General features: G+C 43.5%; 1 protein-coding gene across 1 annotated transcript in view; it reads left to right on the top strand.

The window, feature by feature from the left end:
* SLC28A1 (solute carrier family 28 member 1) overlaps nucleotides 1-11,868 on the top strand; it is a 78,395-nt gene extending 66,527 nt beyond the window's left edge. Inside the window, exons 16-18 of the mRNA XM_033921089.1 lie at nucleotides 2,499-2,597; nucleotides 8,311-8,422; nucleotides 11,194-11,868. Coding sequence (XP_033776980.1) covers nucleotides 2,499-2,597; nucleotides 8,311-8,422; nucleotides 11,194-11,305 — 323 coding nt within the window. The 3' untranslated portion in view covers nucleotides 11,306-11,868. The remainder of the gene's footprint in view (nucleotides 1-2,498; nucleotides 2,598-8,310; nucleotides 8,423-11,193) is intronic.
* The last annotated feature ends 605 nt before the right edge of the window (nucleotides 11,869-12,473 follow it).

The raw sequence follows: 12,473 nt of genomic DNA, 5'->3' as shown, positions 1-12,473 counted from the left end.
TGCCCATCCACAGTAACCATTATCTCTTCCTCTCTCTAAGAGATCCCACATGCCTATCCACAATACCTCCACGACGAACAACAATTAGCCAAATTCAAGATAAATCTAAAGACTTTCTTATTTCGGGACGCTTTTAATCAAACCTAAATTCTTTTTTTTTTTTTTTCTCTCTCTCTTTTTTCTTTCTTTCATCAGGCAAGCATCCATCATCTACACGCCTCCCCTTCCCTTCGTTCAATCCCCCCCCCACTTTTCCCATTTCTTCTATACAATGTAACTTTTTCCCTTTCCTCCCCTATTGCCCTCACACTCCAGTACGTCAAGTCTTTGTCATTTACGTTTAATTTTAGACTTCTTCATGCACATTCTACTACATTTAAACTCTTTATTAATTTTATTGTTAACCGGCCAGACAATTGTTTGATGGTCGGGATATTAAAAACTAATAAACTTGGAAACTTGCCTATCCCATAGTACATAGATGAAAGCGCACGGGACAATCGCGCGAGGTCAAAGGAGCTCAGACAAATGCGCGCAGGACATCAGCGCACTGGATTAAAAGTTAAATTTAAAACATTCTGAGGGGAGATGGGGGGGGGGGGAACGCCCCAGTTTACTTAGAAGTGTTGGCGCTGCCGTTGGGGGGCTTTAATTTTTCCCAGTTTTAGGGAAAAATTAGTTTCCTCTGTAAGTGTGTGTATGTGTGGGGGGGTTCCTCCCACCCCCCAAACGGCAGTGCCAACACTTCTAAGTAAAATGGGGGTTTACCCCCACCACCACCTTGGAGAGCTTGAAATATAACTTTTAATCCATAGCGCTGACATCCTGTGTGCATTTTTCTGAGCTCCTGTCGGCGCACGATTGTCTGGCGTGTTTAGTTCCATCACCATATCCCAGGCTTTCTTGAATTCAGACACAGTCTAATCTAATCTAATCTAATCTAAATCTTGGGTTTATATACCGCATCATCTCTGCAGATGGAGCTCGACACGGTTTACATGGTTAGGGAAGGAACGGAACTCCAGTGGAATTATATAAGTATGAGAGAAGAGAGGTTGGTGTGAGAGTGCCAGGAGCGGGATGGGGTTACGTTCTGGAGAAGAGCCAGGTCTTCAGATGCTTACGGAATGGTAGAAGGGGGCTCAAATTGCGGAGAGGGGAAGGGAGACTGTTCCAGAGCTGAGTGATTCTGAAAGGGAGGGAAGAGCCAAGTTTACCAACAAGGGAGATGCCTTTTAAGGAGGGGTAGGATAGTTTTAATTTTTGAGTGGATCTAGTGGAGGTTGGATTTGAGTCTCTACCAGGAGACTGTTCCATGCATCTACCACCCTTTCTGTAAAAAAGTATTTCCTTAGATGACTCCTGAGCCTATCATCTGTTAACTTCATCCTATGCCCTGGTACTGAGCCAGGCCCTCATAGAAGGGAGTGCTGGTACCATATTACTATGTGCCAGCACTTTTCACTCACGCTAGTTTGTTAGGAGTATCCTGTTAAGACTACGAATGATCCGTTCTATAGCAAATTTATTAGAACCTTCCTCTCTGAACATCCTAATACAGTGGTTCCCAACCCTGTCCTGGAGGACCACCAGGCCAATCGGGTTTTCAGGCTAACCCTAATGAATATGCATGAGAGAGATTTACATATAATGGAAGTGAGAGGCATGCAAATCTGCTCCATGCATATTCATTAGGGCTATTCTGAAAATCCGATTGGCCTGGTGGTCCTCCAGGACAGGGTTGGGAACCACAGTCCTAATACACTCCCTCATTATATCAAGATTAGACTACTGCAATGCACTCTATAAAGGTATCACCCAGAAAGAACTAAGATTACAAATAATATAAAACACAACAATTAAACTTTTAGCAAAATAAAAAAAATACGACCACGTAACATCATTGTCGATAAAGGCTCACTACCTACCGATCTCTTACAGAATAACTTACAAAATTCTATTGCTGGCCTTCTCACAAGCCAGAATTTATACATAGACTGCTTATCCCCTACACACCTACTAGAACACTCCGATTTCAAAACCAACATCTAGTAATACCACCATCCCCAACAAATAATATACGATACCTCACGCTCATCAATATTTTCAATCTCAGCGCCCCACTTATGGAATTCAATGCCTATGCTCCTTCGGGAAGGAAAAGATCTTGATAGATTTAAATCAACCCTAAAGACTTTTCTGTTCAAAAACGTGTTCGATCTGATGCCGTTTTCTCTTACAGATGTAATTTCCCTCTCCCGTATGTACTTACCTTTCATATCTTCCTCTCCTATTCAATATTGTATTTCTCTACCTTAACCCCTCATTTCCAAAGTTTTATATTGTGTAATTATCTGTCTTGAACTGTATCATAATGACTATTGTTTGTATATCCCTCCATTTTATGATTTTATTATTGTAAGCCGCTTAGAAATTTGATAAGCAGGATAACACATTTTAATACAACTTGAAACTTTATTGTGCTTTGTTCTGTGCAGCTTCCATGGCTCCTCAGCGGAAAAGTGAGTTTGCACAGATTGTCTCCTATGCCCTGATGACAGGTGCCTGCGTCTCCATGGTCAATGCATGCATCGCAGGTATGTTCCCCTTACTTTTAACTATTGAATGTGTGGAACTGAGACAGTGTGATGGTGGTGAAGATTGTGATGCAGTGAGTGGAGCCCAGAAATCTAGGAACCTTCTTACCTTTATAACTATGGGGCTGTCCAGCAATGGTAATAAAGCCTTCAAGAATAAACATTAACCTTACACAGCAATTAAAGGACTTATTTCCAAAACCCTCTAAGTCCAATGCAACAGACATGGATTTAGGGTTTTTTGGAAATAAGCCCTTCAACTGTGTTTCTCAGCTTCCTTACAAAATTCACAAATGAAAATGAAATATACACATGGCATCAGCAGAGAGGCTCACATATTCTCTACAACAGGGTTTAGAAAGCTATTAAAAAGGTTAGAACCCATTTTGGATTGCTATTCATTCTGTTATGTAGTCTGTAGAGCTTTTGGCTTTCTGGGTATGTTTATGATTTGGTATAGTATGTGTGGGATTTATTTTTGTTCAGAAATAAAATTAATTTTGTTGAACTTATGCACCTCTTATTGCTATAACCACATCCCAAACCCACAGACTACACATGCAAAATAATTGGCTAAATTGGTACTAACAATCAGGGCCGGCTTAAAACTATGGACCGGGTGAGGCTCTGGCCCAGGATGCCAAACTCCTGGGGCTGTGACATAACTTAACCTTACAACTCTTCCCTCCTCCTCCCTCTTCTGATGCTGCTGTCCAGTCCCGGTAGGGTGCGGCTTCATGGACCAGCTGCCATGAAGGAGGAGGGCCAGCATCAGAGGGAAGTGTGATACTTCCCTCCACTGATGCTACTGCTTCAAACTGACACTGGCCCTCTCTCCTTGTGGCAGCTGGTCTATGAAGCCACATCCTGCCGAGACTGGGCAGTAGTGTCAGAGGAGGGAACTAGTCGGGAATTGAAGAATGAACCGGGGTGGGGCATGGATCAGGAGGGTACTGTAATCTCTTCAGCCAGCCCTGCTAACAATCAATAATCAGCATTGACAAGCACTGGTCGCCGTACACGAAGAAAGACACGGTACTACTCGAAAGGGTCCAGAGAAAAGTGACTAAAATGGTTAAAGGGCTGGAGGAGCTGCCGTACAGTGAGAGATTAGAGAAATTGGGCCACTTCTCCCTTGAAAAGCGGAGACTGAGAGGGGACATGATCGAAACATTCAAGATAATGAAGGGAATAGACTTAGTTGATAGAGACAGGTTGTTCACCCTCTCCAAGGTAGAGAGAACGAGAGGGCACTCTCTAAAGTTAAAAGGAGATAGATTCCGTACAAACGTAAGGAAGTTCTTCTTCACCCAGAGAGTGGTAGAAAACTAGAACGCTCTTCCAGAGTCTGTCATAGGGGAAAACACCCTCCAGGGACTCAAGACAAAAGTAGATAAAGACAGGTTGTTCACCCTCTCCAAGGTAGGGAGAACGAGAGGGCACTCTCTAAAGTTAAAAGGGGATAAATTCCACACAAATGTAAGGAAGTTCTTCTTCACTCAGAGACTGGTGGAAAACTGGAACGCTCTTCCGGAGGCTGTTATAGGAGAAAACACCCTCCAGGGATTCAGGATAAAGTTAGACAAGTTCCTGCTGAACCAGAAAGTACGCAGGTAAAGCTAAGCTCGGTTAGGGCACTGGTCCTTAAACCAAGGGCCGCCGCGTGTGTGGACTGCTGGGCATGATGGACCACTGTTCTGAGCCAGCAGCGGTGATTCTTATGTTCTTATTTGGCAGTCATTAGGAATTATGCGCATATCGGCCCTATTCTATAACATGCACACCTAATTTTCTTAGCGCATAACTCCAGAGGGGGCATGATCGAGTCAGGGGCATTGCCAGAATTTAGAGGCAGTGTAATAAAATGCCTACATTTACATATCTAACTGCCATTAGTTGGGTGCGACACTAATAAAAAAATCCCAATGCACATAATCGAGCATTCATTGGGGTTCCACATTCATCTGGGGTAACTTTAATTGTTGTCTAATGCTTCAATACTTGCTCTAAACAAATATCAGTTGGTAATTTTTTCACACAGGGGGTCTTAGCCCCATGATTCATAACACTCTTCATCAGTTTGATAAGTATTAAATATTAATCAAGGATTTATAGAAATATATAACTTTCAGAAAAAGTAACAATTTTGACAAACCAAAAGTCTTCTTCTCTCAATACTCCAAAATACGACCTATCAGATATCCAGCACTCAGCTTCTTCTTAAGCATACAACTCATTTCTTCCAATATGGCACCCACCTCTGTGGAATGTCGATTTTAAAGGGCACATGACCCCCTCCTCCAATCAAAACATGCCACCTCAATTCAAAGTCAAAACAATGAAGTCCAATCGATTTCCATATTCAGCTCCACTAGAGCCACTGCTTTTAACATGTAAATCCACCTTTGCTCTTCAAAATTTAAGAGGCAGTCTCTAGCCCCTCCCTCCCACCCCATCTTGCCATTTAAGATCATTAGTATGGAAATGTATTTTCTCTTTCCAATGAGCAACTAATGGTCTCCAAAAATGCGGGATTTGTACTCTCCCAATCTTTTCTTAACGGGATGTGAGTTTCTACCAATGTAGATCTTATCACAAGAACACTGTAAAAAAATAAACTACATACAAGTTCCAAATACCTAATTTTATTTGTATTTTATTGTAACCCCAGGATCTAGGCTCCTGGGGAGGACGGGCTATAAAAATGATAAATAAATATTGTGACTCACATTCCATATTCAATCTTATAGTTACTCTTTGACACATTGCTGGATGATACCAGTCAAGCCCTTCCATGGTAATATCACACTGCTCCTGACCTTGTAAAGGTATAGTAGTGCCCTGATAGTAAATTCATTTGTAGGACAGAATTTCCCAATGGAATGACCTCTTCAATAGGCTATGAATGGATATTCTTTAAAACATTCATGAACTGTTAAAACATGCCAATATTTGAAAATCAAACAAGTGATGTCTCCACTTACAGATGAATATGGCAATACTGCCACTATTCTTTCATTTAAATATATCACGGGTCGTATCGAGGTGGAAGAGGATATCTTCCGTCTTATAGGACCTTCTTCCACCAGAGGGCATCCGCTGAAAATCAGGGGAGGGAAATTTCATGGAGACTCCAGAAAGTATTTCTTCACTGAGAGGGTGGTCGATCATTGGAATGAACTCCCACGGCAGGTGATTGAGGCCAACAGCGTATTAGATTTCAAAAATAAATGGGATATTCATGTGGGATCTCTAATGAGGTGAGGGCAGGGGGTGGTGAGCAAAATCAAAGAGAAGGGTCAATGGAGTGGGCAGACTTGATGGGCTTTGGCCCTTTTCTGCCGTCATTTTTCTATGTTTCTATTGCTTGATGGCATTTTATATTCCAATAATAGGTCCATCTCAGCATAATGTGCTCACAAATAAACCTTACGAATAACTGTTATGGCATAACCGCTCTCCAGAAACCACTTAGTCAAGTCCTGTGCCTAGATCTCAAAGTCCTCCTTAACTTAACAAATTCTACATGCTCTCAAAAACTGTCAAATAGCAACTCAGAGGAATCTGTTATTGGAATATAAAACGGTAACAACCAGTGAGAGAATAGTGGCAGTTATGCCATATTCATCTGTAAGCGGGGATATCACGTCCCTAATTTTCAAATATTGGCATGTTTTAACACATCACACAATGTGTAATTAAACTCTTGAATTCGTTACAGGAGAATGTGGTGAAATCAGTTAGCTTAACAGGGTTTTTAAAAGGTTTGGATAATTTCCTAAAAGAGACGTCCATAGTCCATTATTGAAATGATTTGGGGGAATCCACTGCTTATTCCTAGGATAAGCAGCATAAAATCTGTTTTACTACTTGGGATCTGGGTTGGCCACTGTTGGAAACAGGATACTGGGCTTGATGGACCTTCCGTTTGTCCCAGTAAGGCAACTCTTATGTTCTTAAGTATAGGACAATCAAGCCCTTGTGACTTCACTGATGAGGTTGGCTCTTAGGCATTGGTGGAATGAGGCATTATGACATCACAATCTCAGCTCTGGAATGTTGCTACTCTTTGGGTTTCTGCCAGATACTTGGGACCTGGGTTGGCCACTGTTGGAAACAGGATACTGGACTTGATGGACCTTCGGTCTATCCCAGTATGGTAATTCTTATGTTCTTATGGCTATCCACCAATATTCAACAGGAGATAGTTGGCTGTCTCCCGCTGAATATTCTAATCAGAGGCTAGCCCAGTGACATAGATGGCCACCAACAATATTCAGTGGCTGGCTAAGTTCAGTGGCCAGATAGGTCACCTAAAAAGCATTTTTTTCATTGGCCACTAGGACTTAGCTGGTCAGCTGATGAATATCATCTTTGTCTCTGTCTTGCCTGGCCAAAAGAAACCCCGGAAATTCAATGCAGTGCGCTAGGTGCAGCGCCAGCATTAAATTTCCAGTTTCACCACCGACCGCGGGAGATAGCTAGCTGTCTCCTGCAGTCTGACTATCATCCCCCTGGTTTCCTGACATGCCCTTTTAGGGCCCGATACTCAAAGAAGTTTAACCGGATAGGAGAGGATGTCTTACAGCAATGGTACTCACTGATAATCCCTGAGGACCATAGATGGGTCGAGTTTTCAGAATAGATCACCTACCCACCTCCATCCACTACCCTCTGGCTCCTCTCTGCAGCTTGAGTTCTCGAGCAATGTCTTGGGCATCATCATTGATTCCACATTGTCCTTCAATGACCACCTCCAATCCTTGGTAAAAAAATGCTTTTTCAGCCTTCACATGCTGAGGAAAGTTAGATCCTGCTTCCATCAAAAACATTTTACCCTCCTTGTCCAATCCATCATCCTCTCCAGATTGGACTATTGCAACTCTGTCTATTTAAGCCTAACTAAGAAAAACCTCCACAGACTCCAACGGATTCAGAATGCCGCGGCCAAGCTTATCTTCGCTAAAAGTAAATTTGACCATGTCTCCAAGCTCCTGGCCAAGCTCCACTGGCTTCCGATAATCGCCAGGGTCCACTATAAATGCGCCTGTTTAACTTTCAAAATCCTATATGGTATCCTCCCTCCCTTTATCCCTCTTTCTTGGAATTCCTCAAACCCTAATACCACCAGATCCTCCCACAAATTAAAACTATCCTTCCCCTTGCTAAAAGGCATTTCCCACACAGGAAAGCTAGGGACCTCCCTTCACTTCAAAATCACTGAGCTCTGGAACAACCTTACCTCCCCTCTTCGGAACTTGAGCTCTCTCCAAGTTTTCCACAAACATCTGAAAACCTGACTTTTCTCAAAAAATGTAAGTCTCCCTCCAACTTAGGAATCAAGGAAACTCTTATATCTTGGCATCCCAAGTCCTCTAAAGTTTCTTCACACTTCTACCTCTAACCCTCTGTTGTAGTTCCTTCCTATTTCTCCTACTGTAAACCGCGTCGAGCTCTATGAACGTGGAGATGATGCGGTATACAAACCTAAGGATTAGATTAGATTAGATAAATTTGCACGAAGACTGCCTTAATTGTATGCAAACCTATCTGTTACATATTAAGGGTATCCTGAAAACTCAATTGTTCCCATCGCTTGAGGACTGGGAGGGATTAGCCCTGCGGAATGACACATTTCTACCAAAGAAACACAAGTACAGTCTATGGCAGCATTGATTATGGCTTCTATTCTCAGTCCTCTTTTTCTCCCTAGGCATCCTGTATGTTCCCCGGGGTGAGGTGCAGTGCCTCTCCTTCTTCAATTCAACACACTTTAACAGTACCGACTACAATGTTTACGTCTGCTGCAAAGAGCTGTTTGCAAAGTAAGTGCAACTCGTAGCTCCAGTACTGTTCCCAAACTCTGCCCTCCTGAGAATGGGCGAGAGCCTGCCAGGGCCAGCCAGTGTGTGTGAGTGGCAAACAGGGCAGTTGCCCTGGCCCCACAGCTACAAGGGGTCCACGACTACCTAGTGAGGTGAGCTTCCCTCCCTTCCCTGCTTGTTACTCACTCCTGCCAGAGCATGCAAACAAATCTAACCTGTGCCACTGCCGGCTTCCCTCCACGAAATAGGAAGTTAAGTCATGAGGGGGAGGAAGGGAGCCGTCAGCGGCACAGGCACGTTAGTTTTGTTTGCATGCTGCGGTGGTGCCGGGAGAGCAAGTGAGCGACAGGCAGGGAAGGGTGGGAAGCTGGCAGCTGCAGGTGTAGAGTTAGGGCCCCGCAGCACAGGTGACAGGCAGGGTATCTAGACGGTTTTCTAAAACCTGGTAGTTTGTCTGGGTTTTGGACTCCGAGTCCAGCCTAAATTTTTTTTTTTTTTTTTAAATCTTCGGGCGGACAATGGGGGGGGGGGGTCATCCACGGGTGGGAGCTGCCTCAATTGCATTCCTGCTGCGGGTACCTGCGGTCCAAGGGCTAGAGCTCATTTCATGCTGGCAAGCCCGACCATTGCTATTTTCCACAGACTGCCTCATTTTTCCGCCTCTACTGAATTATGCAAATGAGGCCCTGTAATAAGTTGTGTATATGTCCTGCCTCCCTTCGCATCCGCCATAAGCCATAATAAGAAGCATCTACTACCTTGGTATACCCTCATGCATACATATTCATATTGCGTTCTTAAGGATCCTCAGCGGCACCACTTAGGGCTCAATTCAATCTCATTGCCCCAAGCTTTACTTGTCAACTCTTCATCGGGTCCTATCTTAACTTAATTGTATCATTTTTATATGTCATTTTTTACTTATAGTATATCCTGGTTAGAACTGATCACAGTCGGCAGATTAGCGTGGTTAAAAAATTTAAAAAAAAGGAGCAAACGGAGGGGATGTTCCTTGATAAAGCTAATATATAGCGAAACATGTCGGTATGACAATCCCTGGTCCAGAGACCACAAGTTTAAGAGCTAAGTATAGCTTTTTACAAAAATTGTACTAATTTAATTAATATATAAAAAAAACTTTAACAAAAGTAAAAAATGACATATAAAAATGATACAATTAAGTTAAGATAGGACCCGATGAAGAGTTGACACGTAAAGCTTGGGGCAATGAGATTGAATTGAGCCCTAAGTGGTGCCGCTGAGGATCCTTAAGAACGCAATATGAATATGTATGCATGAGGGTATACCAAGGTAGTAGACGGTTGGCTATCTTTGGAAGAATAATTATTGATTAGAGTCCCTTGTGAAGAATTTGTGTGGTGCTATTGCAAAGATAATAAGAAGCATGGCATCTTGCGACGGGGGGGAATTTGACAGGTACTTGTGGCCTGGATTGGTTACTGCTGATCAAGATGGACCTTTGATCTGACTCCGTATGGCACAAATTTTACATTCTTATCCTGATGCTTCTGGGTCATCTTCTTTTACCATTATACACCTTATGCGCTTATTCCAAACTTTTTTCAGTTTCATAGCTCCTTCCTCTCCATCACCTTCTCCGCTTGGAGTGGAGGAGAAGAAATGCTGGAGACTTTTCAAGACTCTTCCCTCAAATCTGTGCGATGTTAGATAAATCCCCCCACCCCCTTCCCTGAACCTCTGGATTTGGAATTTCTTGGCATAACCTCAGAATGAGTGTCTTGTGCATTATTTGTAAATCTGAAGTAACCCCCACCCCCACCCCCGGTTTTTAATGCTCTGCACTGCTCTGACGGTCACAGAGTTCCTATGAGCGTTGGAGCAGTGCAGAGCACTAGCCGGTGATAAAAATCTCTTGTGCTTTTTTGTAAAAGGGAGGGAGGGGTAAGTGATATAAAGAAACAAAATCAGGATGGGAATGCCTTAGTATAGAGAATGATATGGGGACAAATTTGTCCTCTTCCCCACAGGAACTCAATTTCTCCATCCCCGCAAGTTTTGTCAGTGTCCCTGTCCCATTCCTGTACGCTCTGCCTTAACTGCACAAGCCTTGGACACTTAAGATATTAAAGTGTTTGAGGCTTGTGCAGATGAGGACGGAGCTTAGTCATTGGTGGAATGAGGCATTATGACATCACAATCTGAGCTCTAGAATGTTGCTGCTTATGATGTTAAAGTGTTTGAGGCTTGTGCAGATGAAGACGGAGATTAGGCATTGGTGGGATGAGGCATTATGACATCACAATCTGAGCTCTAGAATGTTGCTGCTTATGATGTTAAAGTGTTTGAGGCTTGTGCAGATGAGGACGGAGCTTAGGCATTGGTGGAATGAGGCATTATGACATCACAATCTCAGCTCTAGAATGTTGCTATTTATAATTTTAAAGGGTTCGAGGCTTGTGCAGATGAGGACAGAGCTTAGGCATTGGTGGAATGAGGCATTATGACATCACAAGCTGAGCTCTAGAATGTTGCTATTTATGATTTTAAAGGGTTTGAGGCTTGTGCAGATGAGGACAGAGCTTGCAGGAATGGGGCAGGGCCAGGAAAAGAACTCGCTGGGACGGGACAGGAAAATGAGTTCCCACGGGGACGTGGAAATTTGCATCCGTGTCAATCTCTACCTTAGTGTAACCAGAACTGCTCTGGTCACCTGTTCATGAAAGGTGCTGAAGAAAATAGATTGTTTGTCTCAGACCCTAGGTTTTATCACGTGTCATCTTTCTTTTCAGCACTGTACAAGACAACGTGACACTAGGATTCACTGGAGCCTGGGAAGGACTTGCACATAGTGCTGAGTATCTCCAAAAGTGCTGTACTTTCTACAACAGCACGTTCTGCTAATCCCAGCCCTGACCCCTTCCAGGAAAGCAGAAGGAGCCCGGATCTCCAGTGGGAGTGATGAGTCAGGGTGGGGAGAAGAGGAGAGGATCCGATTGTTGTATCAAGTTCCTGCTTTGCACTGCACTTGAGATACTACTCAACTTAGTCAGCTCCGTGAAGGAGTCAACGCACTGCTCTGCTACATGGCCAGAGAGCACTGAAGCCTCATTTCAAGAAGGTCCCCTTTCCCTGATCTGCTTCCAGAGAGGATGTTGGTTTTCTAAAGCACTTGTCAGATAACCTGGATGCAGAAAATGCAACACTGAGCAACTAGACTGCAGTGGTTTGATTTAAGTGCTGAAACAAGGCACACTTAAAACAGAGAGGACAGTTCTCAGAGAACACGGGACTTTCACTGAAATTGCATTTTCTCATGGATACGGAAGTCAATTCTTAAAGAATCATAGAAACATGAGGGCAAAGGCCAAATGGCCCATCCAGTCTGCCCATCCGCAGTAACCATTATCTCTTCCTCTCTCTAAGCGATCCCACGCTTTCTTGAATTCAGACACAGTCTTTGCCTCCACCACCTCTACTGAAAGACTGTTCCACGCATCTACCACCACTTCTGTAAAAAAGTATTTCCTTGGATTACTCCGGAGCCGATCACCTCTTAACTTCATCCTATGCCCTCTCATTCCAGAGTTTCCTTTCAAATGAAAGAGACTCGACTCGTGTGCATTTACATTACATAGGTAGTTAAACGTCTCTTATCATATCTCCCCTCTCCAGCCTTTCCTCCAAAGTATACAGATTGAGATCTTTAAGTCTGTCCCCATACGCCTTATGATGAAGGCCACACACCATTTTAATTGCCTTCCTCTGGACCGACTCCATCCTTTTTATATCTTTTTGAAGGTGCGGCCTCCAGAATTGTACACAATATTCAAAACGAGGTCTCACCAGAGTCACGAACACAACCCTTTGAAAATCGATCTGGTTCGACCACTCCTCCATCCCTATTCACGTTTGTCTTCTGTGGTCCCGCTCCCGGCGCTTCAGCCGTGAACACAGAACAGAAATATTTGCTAAGCATATCAGGGCTGATTTTATATACGTCACCTAAAATTTGGCACCAAATAGTGTGGCACTGGCGTAACGAGGGTGGGAGGCACCCAGGGTGGTGGCA

The sequence above is a fragment of the Geotrypetes seraphini genome, chromosome 14 (genome assembly GCF_902459505.1).
Source record: "Geotrypetes seraphini chromosome 14, aGeoSer1.1, whole genome shotgun sequence".
Lineage (NCBI taxonomy): Eukaryota > Metazoa > Chordata > Amphibia > Gymnophiona > Dermophiidae > Geotrypetes > Geotrypetes seraphini.
This window is presented reverse-complemented; position numbering and strand designations above follow the sequence as displayed.